We start from the raw sequence: 19137 nt of genomic DNA, 5'->3' as shown, positions 1-19137 counted from the left end.
TCAGTGACACTGAACTTCCATTTCACTTATATTCTTTGAAACTCTGGCTATACTTACAATAATCAGCCTGGTCTCCAGCTATTTCTGAGACAATAACACTTCAAATGCATAGCACTGACTTCAGAAATGTTTACACCAAGTGTTGCCTTATGAGAAACGGAAACACCAGCACAATGGAAGAAGCCTGAGACTTATTTGAAAATGTACAACTGAGTCTAAAAAATTAACTCAAATCTTAAAAATTGTCCTGTTGGGAATTCCCCGGCAGCCCAGTGGTTAGGATTCTGTGCTTCCACTGTAGGGGGCATAGTGGAACTGGTTCGGGAACTAAGATCCCTCATGCCACGGCCAAAAAAACAAATCAAACCAAAACAAAACATGTCCTGTTTATAGAAGTCAACAATTCTAGTTCTATACCACATGTATATATCAACAGTTCAAGTCCTGTAAAACAGCAGTAAAACACCACTGACTTCTAAACACCACGAGTTCCTGGAGCACTTATTTTCTGCAAGGGTAAGAAATTAACAGATGGTTTACTAGCAATATTATCTTAAAAGTCCAAAAGGATCCAGTAAAACAAAACTATGACTTGTAAATTAATATAACTGAATGAAAAATTAACTTATATTTCTTCATTTACTCTTCACAAAGTGATTAAACATCCTAAAGTTAAAAACATCAAAATCCTCACATTCAAATTCCTATAAAATATTCAACTTCACCTGTAAATCTGCCTTGCCTCTGTCAAGATTTTGTTTCGTTGCCTTCTATTACTCACCAGCTCCATCTGGATTTACCGGTCTGGAGATGTCAGCTTGCCCCATGATTATGTTGTCTGATGTGTCTCACAACAGCAAATTGTCCCGGACCGAAGCAAACTTTTCTTAAATGATAAATCCACATAAGGAGGGGTCGTGCACTCCTCTCGCAGTGTCACCGCCAGACATCAGGACACGGACACGCCACCAGGGCAGTTAATCTGTGGGAGTTTCTGGTTCCCTGTATCCCGCCCGGGCCAGGCACTGGTGGTTCTCACAAATATGCCTTCGCGCTGGCTCTCTCCACGCAGGAATGCCTGTCATTCCAGAGTGCACACTGTGAAGAGCTCCAGGGCAGGAAGGGGCGGAGACTGCCAACCACATTCTGGTTGCGGAGAGGCACAGCCCTGAAAGTCCACACCTACTTTTCCTGACACTGAGCTGGCTTACAACGTCCCAGACTCCCAGTAACAAAGCGAGACTACCAAAGACTTTAATTTAATTTTAATTTAATCACACAAAAAACATCAGGGTTATGCATAAGCAGGCTGATGGGAGCAGAAGTCCACTCAAAGGTGTGTTCTAGACACAGGCTTGCCTCAAAATCAGACCATTCTGACTCTTCACTGCTTGCCCTAAAACTGTATTTCCTACCTGTGAGAGCATACTCAGAGAAGAATGAGATTTGTGTACTGGGAATTAATAACATTAGGAACAATACTTTAGAACTAAATAGACTTTTTCTAAAAATAAAAAGAAATATATCTGAAAAATCTGGCTTACTAAAATAGTCAAATTGAAATAAACATTTCTAAGATATTACATAATACTTCAGGTTTCCCTAGTGACTCAATGGTAAAGAATCCACCTGTCAATGCAGAAGATGTGGGTTTGATCTCTGGGTTGAGAAGATCTCTTGGAGAAGGCAACTCACTCCAGTATTCTTGCCTGGGAAATCCTACGGATAGAGGAGCCTGGAGGGCTTAAAGTCCATGGGGTCACAAAAGAGTCAGACATGACTTAGCAATGGAACAACAACAACTTGTAGTACTTCTCTTTCTGCTTAAGTTCAATAATAATCTTGAGGAATCAAGCTTGCTGGGAGAAATACCAATAACCTCAGATATGCAGATGTCACCACCCTTAAGGCAGAAAGTGAAGAAGAACTAAAGAGCCTCTTGATGAAAGTGAAAGAGGAGAGTGAAAAAGCTGGCTTATAACTCAACATTCAGAAAACTAAGATCATGGCATCCAGCCCCATCGCTTCATGACAAATAGATGGGGAAACAATGGAAACAGTGACAGACTTTACTTTCCTGGGCTCCAAAATTACTGTGGATGGTGACTGCAGCCATGAAATTAAAAGATGCTTTGCTCTTTGGGAAAAAAGCTATGAAAAACCTAGACAGCATAGGAAAAGGCAGAAACATTACTTTGCCAACAAAGGTCTGTCTAGTCAAAACTATGGTTTTTCCAGTTGTCATGTATGGATGTGAGCACTGGACTATAAAGAAAGCTGAGTGCCGAAGAATTGATGCTTTTGAACTGTGGTGTTGGAGAAGACTCTTGAGAGTCCCTTGGACTGCAAGGAGATCCAACCAGTCCATGGGAAAGGAAATCAGTCCTGGGTGTTCATTGGAAGGACTGATGCTGAAGCTGAAACTCCAATACTTTGGCCATCTGGTGCGAAGAACTGACTCATTTGAAAAGACCCTGATGCTGGGAAAGAGTGAAGGTGGGAGGAGAAGGGGACGACAGAGGACGAGATGGTTGGATGGCATCACTGACTCGATGGACGTGAGTTTGAGTAAGCTCTGGAAGTCAGTGATGGACAGGGATGCCTGGCGAGCTGCAGTCCATGGAGTTGCAAAGAGTCAGACATGACTGAGTGACTGAACTGAACTGAACTGAGCCCTGCATGCTGCGACAATCACCATAGGCAGCAATGGAAGGGTCAGCCTGCATGCTGATTTTTCTTTTATTCAGATATAACTAATTTATATACAGCCAAATACATAAATATTAAGGATACAACTTAATGAATTTAACATCTGATGGTAAAGGGGGAACTAATAATTTTGAGCACTATATTAAGGAGCTTTACACTGTCTATATTGTTTAATTATCACCAAAACTAAACAGGAATTGTGAAGAATATATTATTTACCTTATTATCAGATAAGAATACTAAAGCTAGTGAGGTCGAATCCTGTGTTTGTCAAAGCCCTAATATTCCTTTAACAAAAGACAGCGACCCCTGAAACTGAGCTTTTAGTTTAAATCTTTGTTCTGCAAACTCAGATTCCAGGAAGATTTCTAGTATCTGGATTTTCCCCTTGCCTTTCACTAGCACTGCTCTTCTTTCCCCATTATCTTATCTCTATTATCTGTGTGTGTTTTTTTTTTTTTAAATTTTGTGGCCATGCTTCGCAGCATGAGGATCTTAGTCCCCCCACCAGGGATTGAACCTGTGCCCCCTGTAGTGGAAATGCGGTGTCTAAACCACTGGACCTTGAAGAAATTCCTTCCATTATCTGCTTTTGATTAAATAGCAAAGGTAAGGAATAAGAGGCTGCCTTCGTAGCTCAATCAGTAAAAGAATCTGCCTGCAATGCCGGAGACCTGGGTTTGATTCCTGGGTTAGAGAAGATCTCCTGGAGGATATGACAACCCACTCCAGTATTCTTGCCTGGATAATCCCATGAATAGAGGAGTCTGGCAGACTACAGTCCCTGGGGCTGCAAGAGTTGGACACAACTCAGTGACTACACCACCACCAAGGAATAAGAAAATGACAGTGCTAAGGCACCAGTAAGAAAAAATGTGTACACTTGGACAAAAATCAGTTGTTAGTAATAGTAGTAAAAAAATTATGATATTGACCATTAAAACTGGAAAGAATAAAAGGAAAAATACATTGTAATTTTACATTGAAAGAATGCTCCAACATAAGAATGTCAAATACCTTCAAAGCTGGCCCTTACATTTATTAGCCTAAAAGCACACCATGTGCAATAGCACCTCTGACTATCACAAAATACGGAAGCAAAGGTGGGAAAAACATTCCCCAGCACCTAGCAGACGCTCAACGTATCATAGTTACCATCATCATCATGAAGACAACACAGCATATAGTTTAAGAAGATGAGCTTTGGAGGCAGATTAACATTTTAATTCCAGCTCTATTACTAGCTGTGAACACTAGGCAAGTTACTTCATCTCCCTGGGCCTCAGTTACCTAATCTGTAAAGTGGGCATAACAATACTTAGCAGTACAAGGCAGTAATGAGGATTATATGACATAAACAGAAATAAAGCACTTTATAATGTGCCTGGCTCATGGAAAGCTCTCAATAAATGCAAGCAATACTCATCATTGTTGTTATAGTGAAAAAACAAGCCAAAAAGGAGAGCTTAGGTCAGGAAGAGCCAGCCAAAGTACAAGTCAGAAAACCCAGCCATTACCAAAAGGTTAGTCAGAAACGGAAGAGGATGACATTTCTGTACCATGAATCCAGAGAGCAAACTGGAAGAAGCAGGCCAAGGAGGAAATCTGAACACAAGCAGGGTTGGTGCACAGAAACATTAAGCAGATGGAATAACCCAGATGCGTGGATTATCATGAATTAGTTCAAACCAGGCACATGAAACACACACACACACACACACACACACACACACAGCCCGGAAACTCTACTACAGAATCCAGTTCATGCTGACAGAACCATACACGAATAGAACAGACAGGGAGTTTCCAAATGGTCCAGTGATTAAGAATCTGCCTGCAACGCAGGGGACATGGGTTCAATCCCTGGGTCAGGGAAGATCTCACATGCCACAGGCTGCAAATACTGAGCTTGCGCTCTAGGGCTCCACAAGAGAAGCTGCCCCAGTGAGGAGCCACGCACTCAGGAAGAGTAGCCCTCACCCACCCCAACTAGAGAAAGCCTGTATGCAGCAATGAAAACCCAGCATAGCCAAAAATAAATTTTTTAAAAAAGAGTAAAACAGATAGATTTAAGGATCCTCACCTCATATGGCTACTGTTTACCATCTGCCAAATTTAAATGCCCAGCTTGACTTGGCTCACTGCTAATCTTGGGTATTTGAAAATAGTAATAAACCCAAGGCCTCCAAGATGGCTCAGAGATCAAGAATCTGCCTGCCAGTGCTGGAGCTGCAGGAGACTTGGATTCGATTCCTGGGTTGGGAAGATCTTCTAGAGGAGGAAATGGCAACCCACTCCAGTATTCTTGCCAGGATAACCCCATGGATAGAGGAGACTGGAGGGCTACAGTCCATGGGGTCGCCGAGGGTCAGACATGACTGAGTGACTGAGCATACATGCACAGTAAACTCAAAGATTCAATAAAGAATCTTAGTGATCATCTGGCTCAGTCTCCTACTCTTTATAAAAGAAGGACTGAAGTTTCAGGAGGTTAAACGCTTTGCTCGGAGACAGCACTAAAACCCAAGTCTCCTGATTCTAACTCCAGGACTCACTTTGGTTCTTGTAAAAATGGCTAAGGATATATTTCCTAAAGATAGAATCATTTCCCAAGGAAGTCCATACTCTACAACAATGACAAATCTCTCAGAAATTCTAATTCTGTCACCTATGTACCAAACCAGACTGGGAAAGGAGTACGTCAAAGCTGTATATTGTCACCCTGCTTATTTAACTTATATGCAGAGTACATCATGTGAAATGCTGGGCTGGATGAAGCACAAAGTGGAATCAAGATTGCTGGGAGAAATATCAATAACCTCAGATATGCAGATGATACCACCCTTAAGGCAGAAAGCAAAGAAGAACTAAAGAGCCTATCGATGAAAGTGAAAGAGGAGAGTGAAAAAGCTGGCTTAAAACTCAACATTCAGAAAGTAAAGATCATGACATCTGGTCCCATTATTTCATGGCAAATAGATGGGCAAACAACGGAAGCAGTGACAGACTTTTATTTTCTTGGTCTCCAAAATCATTGTGGATGGTGACTGCAGCCATGAAATTAAAAGACGCTTGCTCCTTGGGAGGAAAGCTATGAAAAACCTAGACAGCATATTAAAAAGCAGAGACATTACTTTGCCGACAAAGGTCCGTCTAGTCAAAGCTACGGTATGGTTTTTCCAGTAGTTACGTATGGATATGAGAGTTGGACCATAAAGAAAGCTGAGCACCAAAGAATTGATGTTTTTGAACTGTGGTGTTGGAGAACACTCTTGAGAGTCCCTTGGACTGCAAGATCAAACCAGTCAATCCTAAAGGAAATCAACCCTGAATATTCATTGGCAGGACTGATGCTATAGCTGAAACTCCAATACTTTGGCCACCTGATGGGAAGAACTGACTCACTAGAAAAGATCCTGATTCTGGGAAAGATTGAAGGCAGGAGGAGAAGGGGACCACAGAGGATGAGATGGTTGGATGGCATCACTGACTCAATGGACATGAGTTTGAGCAAGCTCCAGGAGTTGGTGATGGACAGGGAAGCCTGGCCTGCTGCAGTCCGTGGTGTTGCAAAGAATTGGACACAACTGAGCGACTGTACTGAACTGATATACCAAACCAACAAATGTTCCCTAACCAGCATGTCTCAGTTTCATTCTAACAATCAATATTTATGTTCTTTTTTTAAGATTTTTTTTTGATGTAGACCATTTTTAAAGTCTTTATTGAATTTGTTACAATATTTTATGCTTTGGTTTTGTGGTGGTGAGGCATGTGGGATCCCAGCTCCCTGACCAGGGATCAAACCTGTACCCCCTGCATTGGAAAGCAAAGTCTTAATCCCTAGATAGCTAGAGAGTCTTCAATATTTACTCTGTAACAACAGAAGTAGACAAGTGGGGAAAGGGGAAGATATTGGCCCCCTGATGGCTTTAAAATTTAACAATTAGGCCTGGAGTTCATTCTAGTTTTCCATGGGTTATATTTTAGATATGCAAAGGCAACTCTCACTTCAACTTTGTAAGAAGTAGACAACTCTCTCTTAAGAGTCACCTAATAAGCTTCCCTTGTAGCTCAGTTGGTAAAGAATCTGCCTGCAGTGCAGGAGACCTGGGTTCGATCCCTGGGTTGGGAAGATCCCCTGGAGAAGGAAATAGCAACCCACTCCAGTATCCTTGCATGGAAAATCTCATGGACAGAGGAGCCTGGAGCGCTGCAGTCCACGGGGTCCCAAAGAGTCGGGTACGACTGAGCGACTAACAGTTACTTACTTAATAGGATACTTTCTTTTAGAATACTTTTCTTCCACAGATTATTGCCTCAAGGAATGGGGCAAGTGGTTGATTTAAATTTGTGAATCTCTTCCGATTTTATTTAGGGAAAGAGCAAAAGAGGCCTTATGAAGTTTAATATGCAAAGGAATCTAAGCTGCAGTTTAGATTTGTGTGTGTGTGTGTGTGTGTGTGTGTGTGTGTGTGTGCGTGCGTGCGGTCACTCAGTCGTGTCCAAGTCTTTGCAGCCCCATGGTCTGTCGCCCTCAGTCCCTCTGCCCATGGGATTTCCCAGGCAAGAATACGGGAGTGGGGTGCCATTTCCTCCTCCAGGGGATCTTCCTGACCCGGAAATAGAACCTGTGTCTCCTGCATTGTCAGGCAGATTCTTTACCACTGAGCCACCTGGGAAACCCCACAGCTTAGATTTAGAGAGAAACTGAAGCCCTCTAACCAGTCTCACTTTATTGAAGAACTGTTTCTAAGCAAACAAGGGTGAGCACTCAAAACCTTCAGTGACGTTTACAACAGGTTCGATTCCTGTTGGCTAGCACATCAGACAATAATGTGACGACATGCTTTATATTTTCAACAGTTTACAAGATCAATCAAAAAAGTGTAATGCTTCCATATAAATGTACTTTTATGCTGAAGTATCAGTATAAACTAGATTACCTAGGAGAGTGAGCTCTTCACTATTTCAATCACATTTCCCTCAGCTTAATTCAGCATACCACTTAAGTTTGAGATGTCTTTTTTTTTTTTTTAAACATTTATTTTTATTTATTTGGCTGCATAGAGTCTTAGTTGTGGCATGTGGGATCTAGCTCCCTAACCAGGGATCGAACCCAGCCCCCCTGTATCAGGAGCACAGAGTCTTAGCCACTGGACCACAAGGGAATTCCCTTGAGATGTCTTAAGAAGGAACTTTAGTGAGAGGTTGGGAAGAAAATCACTTTCTTCTGAGAAAGGTCCACGAAGAGAAATTATCGGCTCAAACAGACACATATTCAAATCAAAGACTAATTTTCAACTTCTGGGTATATAATTGAGGGAGGGAGCAGCTTTCTATTCTTTTTTTTTTTTTTTTTAATTTATTTTTTCTAAATGTCCATTTCCTTCACGATGCTCCCAGTGCCTAGCACAGATCTGTGGACTGTGTTAGTAGCTCAGTCGTGTCCGACTCTGTGCACCCGTAGACTGTCCATGGAATTCTCCCGGCAAGAATACTGGAGTGGATTGCCATTCCCTTCTCCAAGCTTTCTATTCTTTATTCCACCACCTAACTCTATCTACTCTGGCTGGCTCTGAACAGGAGATCAGTTCAGTTCAGTTGCTCAGTCATGCCCGACTCTTCGAAACCCCATGAACCACAGCACACCAGGCCTCCCTGTCCATCACCAGCTCCCAGAGTTTACCCAAACCCATGCCCATTGAGTCAGTGATACCATCCAACCACGTTATCCTCTGTCGTCCCCTTCTCCTCCCTCCTTCGATCTTTCCCAGCATCAGGGTCTTTTCAAATGAGTCAGCTCTTCACATCAGGTGGCCAAAGTATTGGAGTTTCAGCTTCAGACATCAGTCTGAACAGGAGATAACATCCTACAATAACATATATCTCAAATTCCATGTGAAATTAGAAAGCCCTGCGAGTTACTTGTAAACACTTCATTGTCTCATCTATTTGTATAAACCTCTCCCTTAGTTTGGAATTTCTTTTCCTTATCCACTTAGGGAACTCCTACTCATCCTTTAAGAATTGGTGCAAATGTTGCTTCCACTATTACAAGTCTCTTCTTAGTTACTCAAGCAGAATTCAAACAAAGATTTACCGATCACTGATTATGTGCCCAGAAATGTGTCGGAACTAAAAACAACAGTTTTTGTCCTTAAGTGCTTACAGTTCAAAGAAATAGGATCTACAATAGAGCATGATAAGTACTTAGGTGCTACACAAACACATACTAGTGGGCGTGGAGGTATCTACTTTCTCCTGAGTGATCAGAGAAAATATTGTGAGTTAAATGACTTCTAAAATCTGAGTTAGTCATAGAAGAAATAACAGAGGTGAGAAAAATATCAAGGCAGCAAGAGATAACACTGGAAGAGTAAAGAGACAACCATGACTGATCATGCCAGATATATCACCCTAAATTTGCCAACAAAGGTCTGTATAGTCAAAGCTATGGTTTTTCCAGTAGTCATGTATGGATGTGAGAATTAGACCATAAAGAAGGCTGAGTGCCAAAGAATTGATGCTTTCTAAGTGTGGTGCTGAAGAAGACTATTGAGAGTCCCTTGGATAGCAGGGAGATCAAACCAGTCAATCCTAAAGGAAATCAACCCTGAATATTCATTGGAAGGACTGATGCTGAAGCTGACTCCAATACTTTGGCCACCTGACGTGAAGAGCTGACTCAATGGAAAAGACCCTGATGCTGGGAAAGACTGAGGGCCGGAGGAAAAGGGGTTGACAGAGGATGAGATGGCTGGATGGTTTTACCAACTCAATGGACATAGTTTGAGCAAAAAATTCCAGGAGGTAGTGAAGGACAGGGAAGCCTGGCACACTGCAGTCCATGAGGCTGCAAAGAACGAGAAACAATTTAGCAAATGAACAACTACAACAAAAAACAAACTGCAACGATCTTCAGACTTCTCTACTGAGCAGGAACCATGATGTATTTATACTGAAACCCTCAGTGCTTGGCACAACTTAGCGCACAGTGGATATGCAAAAGGTATTCATTAACCTTCAGTACAATGGAGGAAACAGCATTCCTCAACTTTAAGCTTTGTTCATAGCACCTAAGTTGAACAAAAAGTTCATTAGGTCTTCTCCGTAAGATGGCTGTAGTAGCACTCAATTGTCTTTAACTTCATTCGAAACAATTTTGTTGGCTTGTACTGTGACAGCTGTTAAATCAGTATGCATTAAAAAAAATCAGAATTGGTGAATTTTTGTGTAGCCATTTTAATATTAAAGATGGAATAAAAAACAATATTTTAACATATTATGCTTAATTATTTCAAGAAAGGTAAAAATGCAACTGAAACGCAAAAAGAGATTTGTGCAGCCTATGTAGAAAGTGCTGTGACTGACTGAATGTGTCAAAAGTGGTTTGGGAAGTTTTGTGCTGGAGATTTCTCCTTGGACGATGCTCCAAGGTCAGGTAGACGAGTTAAGTTGACAGAAATCCAATTGAGATGTGACTTGAGAACAATCAATGCTACACCAGGTGGAAGACACCTGACATATTCAAAATATCCAAATTAAGCATTGAAAAGTCATTTGCACCAGCTTGATTATGTCAATCAATTTGACACGTGGGTTCCACAGAAGTTAAACAAACAAACCAAAAAACCTTCTTGATTGTATTTCGGCATGTGATTATCCACTTAAATGTAATGAAAATGTTCCCTTTTTAAAAATGAGGAGGGGTGATGAAAAGTGAATACTGCACAATAATGTAGAATGGAAGAGATCGTGGGGCAAGTGAAATGAACCACCAGTAACCACACTGAAGGCTGGTCTTTTTCCAAAGAAGGTGATGCTGCGTATATAATGAGATTGACAGGGAGTCCTCTATTATGAGCTCCTTCCAGAAAACCAAATGATTAACTATGACATACTGCTCCCAATCAGATCAAATGAAAGTAGCACTCGATGAAAAGCATCTGGAATTAAATCAACAGAAGACGCACAATCTTCCATCAGAATAACGCAAGACCATGTTTCTTTGATGACTAGGCAAAAACTGTTACAGCTTAGCTGGGAAGTTCTGATTTATCTAGACATTGCACCTTCCGGACGTCCATTTATACCAGTCTTTACAAAATTCTCTAAATGGAAAAAAATTTCAATTCCCTGGAAGTCTGTAAAAGGCACTTGGAAAAGTTCTTTGCTCTGAAAGATAAAAAGTTTTGAGAAGATGGAATTATGAGGTTGCCTGAAAAATAGCAGAAGGCAGTGGAACAAAATGGTGAGTGTATTGTTCAATAAAGTTCTCCGTGAAAATGAGAAATGTGTCTTTCAGTTTCACTGAAAAACTGAAGGAGCTTTTTGGCCAACCCCATAGTGACCAAAGGCAGTTAAGGTGAAAAGTATCACAGATGAAGGATGGAATAAATATAAAGACCACAGACTAATCCATCATTCTAAACAATCTTGAGAATTGCTGTGAAACTCTCAATTCCATGGGGAAAAAAATGGCATCTTACGATGGTTTTTGGGAATTTACAGCTTTGCAAGTGGTAACAACTTTCAAAGAAGACAAACATGTCAGGTAAATGTTTACATAGATCCTCATATAATCACAACTGCTAGCTAGGCTCAAGTAGAAAGCACATCTACCTCAAGTAAACTAACTGGAAGAACAGGCTGAAAGACAGAGGCTAAAGTTAAGGGGGAGCCACTGGTACTGCCACCCCTGACTCCCAGTAACACCGCTTTCTTTCTGTGGCTTGCTCATTGGAGGCAAAAAATGAATACCCTGCCACCTATTCTACATCAAATACGGCAACTCTTGTCCCTTGCCTGCCCCCACTCCCAGAAGGCTGCATGGTTTACCAGAGAGAAAAGCAAGGTTTTGGAATTATGTATATGTAACTATGTAAAATTTCAGCTTTTCCATTTACTGATTAAGAGAGTTTGAACAAGTTACTTAACTTTTATGATATAGAGATAATTACACAGAGTTTTTGTGAGGATTAAATAAGAGAAATCTCTAAATTATTAGTCTGATGATTGAAGGTGCTTAATGTATTTGGCTTCTTCTTGCCCCACTTATGATTCTTTACATATTTAAATGACCCCACAATGTTTACATTTAAGCATCACAGTTTCTTAAAAAATGGGAGAGCTTCTGATGTGCTTCTACATCACCAAGGCTATATATATGACAGGCATGAAGCAATGTAATGTTTACAAGCCTACAATATGTTGGACTGTGTTTATGGGAGAAAGAAACTGAAATTATGCCAGCAGGACTGCTTTCAGATCCATGGAATAAAAGACCTCAGGCTAGGGAATTCAAGCTATTGAAATTCTTTTTGTTTTCTCTTAAAGTTTTTTTTTTTCCCCAAAGACAGTAAGTACTTAAGGGTGCCCTAGTGGTCAGGAGATGTTTCTAGATTTGAGGAGTTAGTAATAAAAATTAGAGTGAACAGAAAAGTTTCAGTTAAGAAAGAAAAAGGGTCTCTCTGCCTGGGTTAAGGGACTAGGTAGGTCTTCACAGTACAGTAGAGTCAGTGGGAAAGGTAAGCCTAGAGGAAAATGAGAATTAGCTGAATGCAGATGAGCGGATGTGGAAAAAAATAGTTGAGCAAAAAGATTCACAAGTTGTGTGGATGAGGGAAAAAGGGAAATAAGAAGAGGATATAAATGACACTGATGAAACTTTAACCCACTATGTGACATCAGGTATTTGGATCAAATTAATGCCAAGCTTCCTAAGAGTTCTGAAAATTCTACAGCAAAGTCAAACTAATGACTTAACCAATTCAGTGTTCTGTTTCAAATAATGGTCCCAAGAAATGCTTTATTACAGAGAACAGCAGCCATGGTGCACTTAACATAGCTAATCCAACTCATTGCTTGCCACAGAATGCAAAATAAGTGCTTAATGAATTGGGGTATTATCATTGGGAAGCTACAATCCTCATTTATTCATCCCACAAATACTTCCTGAGCACCTCTAAAGCATTAGGTATTGTTCTAGGTGTTGGAAACACTGCACTAGATACAAAGAGGGAAAAACCTATGGCTTCTCACTAGTGTGTTAGATGGTGATAACTGCTATAAAAAAAATTATTCCGGGAAAGGAAATAGGACGGGCTGAGAGAGAGGGAATAAATTATAAACTGTGCAAGCAGAAGGGCCTCATTGGGAAGATGATATGTAGAGGCCTTTGCAACACATTCTTCAATTAATGTATTAAAAATAAATATTAATTGCAACTATAATTGCAGCTATGGTTTTTCCAGTAGTCATGTATGGATGTGAGAGTTGGACTATAAAGAAAGCTGAGCACTGAAGAATTGATGCTTTTGAACTATAGTGTTGGAGAAGACTCTTGAGAGTCCCTTGGACTGCAAGGAGATCCAACCAGTCCATCCTAAAGGAGATCAGTCCTGGGTGTTCACTGGAAGTACTGACGTTGAAGCTGAAACTCCAAAACTTTGGCCACCTGATGCAAAGACCTGACTCACTGGAAAAGACCCTGATGCTGGGAAAGATTGAGGGCAGGAGGAGAAGGGGACGAAAGAGGATGACATGGTTGGATGGCATCACCGACTTGATGGACTTGGGTTTGGGTGAACTCCGGGAGTTGGTGATGGACAGGGAGGCCTGGAGTGCTGTGGTTCATGGGGCTGCAAAGAGTCGGACACGACTGAGAGACTGAACTGAACTGAACTGAATGACTGGTCAGTGAAGTAAGGGTTATCAAATGGGCTGGTCAGTTCTCAAATACTTAAAAGACGTGCTAACGCTGTGGTGCCTCTTACACATGATTATTTATCTACATTAATATTAATACATTTAAACACAATATGCAGTTCAGTTTCTCAATTGTATTAGCCACATTTCACACATGGCTACCACACTGGCCAGTGCAGATCTAGAACATTTCCATCACTGCACAAAGTTCTATCAGACAGGGCGAACCCAAAGGATTTTTAAAGCACACTTACAAGTCTTCCACTAACAGCAAAACAGAGTATTTCATCAGCATGTGGTATCTATTCTCCATGCCACCAACTACTAAACATCAACTACTAAAGGCAGTATACTCCGAAGAAACACTGACAGTTTAAAAAAGTTTCCTTTTGTTCAGTTACAAGCTATTGAGCTATTTATACTCACAATCTTTGATACTCTTCCTTTAACAGCTGAATTACGATTTCCCTTCCTAGTAACACATAAGTAAAGCCTTTGACTATTAATAACAACTTAAAGCCTAAAGAAGGATGGTTTTATCTCAGTGTAAAGATCTATGTAGAATTAGATCCACTTGTTATTGCTTGAAAATCAACAACCTCCATCTTACTGAACATCCATTTAATATTCTTTCTACTCCAAATAGTACTTTTTTCATGTAGTTATAGTGAAAGTGATTGAGAAATCTTATCTTAAAGACAAAAATATTTTATAAAACCACATAACATCCATAAAAACGAAGTCCCAAATGGCCTCTACTAAGGAACCTGGAGGTATCAATGCTGTGTAGAAACGAACCAGTCAGAAATGAAGGAGCTGCCCATCACAGGGCCTTGGACACACAGGGTGTTCTCCAGTAAAGCGGCATTCATTGCTGATGACTCAGAGAGATGACTCTGAGCCAGGATCACGTCTCTCCTTCCTTCTCTCTCTTTCATAACTCTCATTTCTTTGGCCCTCAGTTTCCTTTTAAGACAGTAAGAAAGAAATCTAATTACCAATACTCAGCCACATATCCAGTGGAAATACAATTCATGCCCGATGATAGCTGTAACATTTGTAACAGTTACTCAGAAATTTCCAACAGGAAATCTCCTTAAACATTCTTTTCCAGTACATGTGCAGGAGAATACATACTTCATCTTCTACTAAATAAAAATTCTGAGTAATGAACACCTGGTTACACCATGAGTCAACAGTAATTCCGCAAAAGAACCAAGGGTGACTATACAAATGGTGTTTCTATCAAACTTGCTCCATCCAGTAATTCAATGTACTTTACTCTGTTTTCTATGTAAGAAATATCCATCTCTTTTATACCATTATCTTCCCTCAAAACTCTCAAACTTTAACAACCACAGAACATAGGAGGTGAGGCACTAAAGGAATAATTGGTTTAATCTATAATTCTAAATTCAAAGAGAAGTGTTTTGGATTACACATACCTTTGCTTCTAAATCTTATTTTTAAAAAAGTTTAATGGTGAAACATATTAACACTTTAGGGAAACAATGCATGAGGTCAGAGGAAATAGGAACAAACTGTCTCTTTGCTCATCTGACAAAGCAATGAGACCAATCCTAGATTTTTAGTTGTTAAGTCGCTAACTCATGTCCGACTCCCTGCAGACCCCATGGACTACAGCACGCCAGGCTTCCCTAGCCTTCACCATCTCCTGCAAGTTTGCTCAAACTCATGTCCATTGAGTTGGTGATGCCATCCAACCATCTCATCCTCTGTCGCCTCCTTCTCCTGCTCTGGATCTTTCCCAGCATCAGGGTCTTTCCCAGTGAGTCAGCTCTTCATATCAGGTGGCCAAAGTACTGAAGCTTCAGCTTCAGCATCAGTCCTTCTAATGAATATTCAGGGTTGATTTCCTTCAGGATTGACTGGTTTGATCTCTTCGTTGTCCGAGAGACTCTCAAGATAATTCTTCAGCACCACACTTCAAAACCATCAGTTCTTCAGCACTCAGCCTTCTTTATGGTCCAACTCTCACATCCATACATGACTACTGGAAAAACCACAGCTTTGACTATATGGACCTTTGTCAGCAAAGTGATGTCTCTCTGCTTTTTAATATCCTGTCTAGGTTTGTCATAGCTTTTCTCCCAAGGAGCAAGTGTCTTTTAATTTAATGGCTGCAGTTACTGTCCACGGTGATTTTGGAGCCCAAGAAAACAAAATCTGCCACTGTTTCCACTTTTCCCTCATCTATTTGCCATGAACTGATATGACTGGATGCCATGATCTTCATCTTTTGAATGTTGAATTTTAAGCCAGTTTTTTCACTCTCCTCTTTCACCCTCATCAAAAAGGCTCTTTAGTTTCTCTTTGCTTTCTCTCTTTAGAGCGGTATCATCTGCATATCTGAGGCTGTTCATATTTTTCTTATCAATCTTAATTCCAGCTTGTGATTCATCTAGCCTGGCATTTCTCACAATGTATTCTGCATATAAGTTAAATAAGCAGGATAACAATATACAGCCTTGTCCTACTCCTTTTCCAATTTTGAACCAGTCTGTTGTTCCATGTCCAGTTCTAACTGGTGTTTCTTGTCCTGCATACAGGTTTCTCAGGAGTCAGGTAAGGTGGTCTGGTATTCCCATTTCTTTAAGAATTGTCCACAGTTTGTTGTAACCCACACAGTCAAAGGCTTCAGCATAGTCAATGAAGCAGATATCTTTCTTTAGAATGCCCTTGCTTTTCTATGATCCAAAAGATGTTGGCAATTTGATCTCTGGTTCCTCTGCCTTTTCTAAATCCAACTTGTACATCTGGAAGTTCTCAGTTCACGTACTGTTGAAGCCTAGCCTGAAGGATTTTGAACATTACCTTGCTAGCGTGTGAAATGAGCACAACTGTACAGTAGTCTGAACATTCTTTAGCACTGCCGTTCTTCGGGACTGGAATGAAAACTGACCTTTTGCAGTCCTGTAGCCACTGCTGAGTTTTTCAAATTTGTTGGCATACTGAGTACAGCACTTGAACAGCACCATCTTTCAGGATTTAAAATACCTCAGCTGGAATTCCATCGCCTGCACTAGCTTTGTTTGCAGTAGTGCTTCCTAAGGCCCACTTGACTTCACACTCCAGGATGTCTGGCTCTAGGTGAGTGACCACACCATTGTGGTTATCTGGGTCATAAAGACCTTTTCTGCACAGTTCTTCTGTGTATTCTTGCCACCTTTTCTTAATCTCTTCTGGTTCTGTTAGGTCCTTGCCATTTCTGTCCTTTATCGAGCCCATCTTTGCATGAAATGTTCCCTTGGTATCTCTAATTTTCTTGAGGAGATCTCTAGTCTTTCCCATTCTTTTGTTCTCCTCTATTTCTTTGCATTGCTCACTTAAGAAGGCTTTCTTACCTCTCCTTGCTATTCTCTGGAGCTTTCTTATCTCTCCTTGCTATTCTCTTGAACTTTCACTTCTCTTCTTTTCTCAGCTATTTGCAAGGTCTCCTCAGACAACCATTTTGCCTTCTTGTTTAACCTTTCCTAGTTTAACCTTTCTGAAAAGCTAATCTTTATTAGGGTTACAGAGTCTATAAAAATGGAGCCACCAAATAAAATCTTTCAAGAGGCAAATTTGATTATTGTTTTTTCATCCTAAAAATAAAATAATGTCTTTTGTTGAAAAAGCCCTATATCAAACAAGATCCAATTAGCTATTAAGTATTTTACCCATTTTCATCTTGTTCCCAGACCTAGGCACCAAGAGCCTTCAGAATACCACCTATCCTAAAACCCAATTGCCAATAACCAAATTTGCTGTGTTAATTTGTAGTGAATGAAAAAGAAAAAAGATAAAATGATTCTTCTGGGATTTATTCAGTTGGGCCAAAAATCTTCTATATCCAAAAAAAAAATCTATAAATCTTCCCAGTCTGACAGAATTTGTGAATCACAGCGTTCTAAAGTGACATCTTTTATGTGTGTTTGGGACACTAATAATTTCCTTCTTACCCGCCTCAGTTTTGTCCCTTTCTGATCTAGTCTCAACAGCGGTGCCACTATGACCTTTATAAAAACACAAATCTGACAGGGTTCTTCACAGTTTATAAAAAATACTCCGCCACCGGGCCCAATGCCTTTCCTTTCAGACTGTATATTTGTCTTTCTCTCACTTCCCTCAGGATGACAGTCTCTAGGTGCATCCACGTTGCTGCACCAGCACCTCATCTTTCCACCTAAACTTTTCTCTCACCACTCTCCCATGGCTGCTGTCGTTAGTCCTATTCCAAACCACGTGGAATTCCTAAACTATGACATATTTGCCCAGGTCTTCCTACTGGTGCATTTGCTGTTCTAGCTGCCTAAAATGTCCTTTCCATCTATTTCTTAATCTGGCTAACTCCCACTCCTACAAAATTCAGTTTATGTACCATTTCTTCTAGGAAGCCTTCCATGAACATCTACCTTTCTGTACTTTAGATTGAATTATGCACCATTCTTCTGTGCTTCAAAGTCACTTTGTTTTTTTTGTTTGTTTGTTTTTTTCAAAGTCACTTTGTATATACCTCTACATACAGGGGTATAAATCATTTTTGTTATAATTACCCACACATTTGTCTCTCTTACATTCTCTGAAAGCAGAAATTGTCTATATATTTCTCAGCAAGTAACATACTTTTCAGGACACAGCAGGCATTTTTTTAAATACTTTTTTAAATGGAGGGGGACAAAGGGAAAAGTAAGATCTTTCATTAGTTTAGCCTCTAAGTGTCCCTTTCAGGTTATGGAGTATTTGTGTTGGGAAACATGCCAGGCCTGTGGGTACTGAACATATAATAATCACTGAACAGTTTTGACAAATGATAAACAGGAAAGAAAAAGACATAATTGAGATTATCTCACTAGCTTGCATTACATGTTATTATAAATTCACTTCCATAGACACAGCAACACAATCTTTTCATTATCGTTGCTTTTAGATTCATAAAAAACATTAAAAAAAAAAAAAAGCTCAGCTTTTCTTCTGGTTCCTAAGAGAAACACAAGGAGTAACGTAGCGCCATGCCATGCCAGGCTAAGTCGCTTCAGTCATGTGGCCCTGTGGACTGCAGCCTGCCAGGTTCCTCTGTCCATGGGATTCTCCAGGCAAGGATACTGGAGTGGGCTGAAAGGAGCAATACCAGTTTCTAATCACTCAAAGCTCATTTCTGGTCTTTGCTTCTCCTCCCCCTCATTCCTGTTTCCTGGTTTCTGATCATTTCACTAAATGGGGCTTCCCAGGTGGTACCAGTGGTAGAGAACCTGCCCGAGAAGGCAGGAGATGCAAGAGACACGGGTTTGACTCCTGGGCGGGGAACAAACAGCAGCCCACGGAGTGCCTCTGGCTTCCTGACCTCTGTGCTTCTCTGCTGCGCTCACTGCTGCTGCTCAGATGGTAAAAGTCTCCATCAAAAAAAATCAAACATAAATTACACTACCGAAAGTGGTTTACTGCTACACATGAACATCTCTAACAAAAGATTTGATGAAAAAGAAAGCTAAAACTCAGGGAAGATAAATTAAGTTCAACTTCTTTGCATTCCTTCTCCCCATTCTCTCCGAATAACAACAACTAGCATTAATTGAGCATGTATTATAATGCCAGGGACTATTCTAAGCATTGAGTTTTGTCTAACACTCACAACAAGCCCCTAAGAAGGATACCATTTATTATCCCCATTTAATAGCTGAGGAAACTGAGTCACCCAGGGGTAAACTTGTCCAAGGA

The 19137-nt window shown here is 40.5% G+C and overlaps 1 protein-coding gene across 6 annotated transcripts in view; it reads right to left on the bottom strand.

Annotated features, from left to right (window-relative positions):
* Positions 1 to 19137, bottom strand: part of PHACTR4 (phosphatase and actin regulator 4) — a 99737-nt gene that overhangs the window by 42094 nt on the left and 38506 nt on the right. The window contains exon 1 of one of the 6 annotated variants that reach the window (XM_043909449.1): positions 782 to 1642. The exons of the other annotated variants lie outside the window; for them this stretch is intronic. Within the exon in view, the coding sequence (XP_043765384.1) occupies positions 782 to 827 (46 nt within the window). The 5' untranslated portion in view covers positions 828 to 1642. Of the gene's footprint in view, positions 1 to 781; positions 1643 to 19137 lie in introns of those variants that run through there. 6 annotated transcript variants of the gene reach the window in all.

This window comes from Cervus elaphus, chromosome 8 (genome assembly GCF_910594005.1).
Source record: "Cervus elaphus chromosome 8, mCerEla1.1, whole genome shotgun sequence".
Classification (NCBI taxonomy): Eukaryota; Metazoa; Chordata; class Mammalia; order Artiodactyla; family Cervidae; genus Cervus; species Cervus elaphus.
This window is presented reverse-complemented; position numbering and strand designations above follow the sequence as displayed.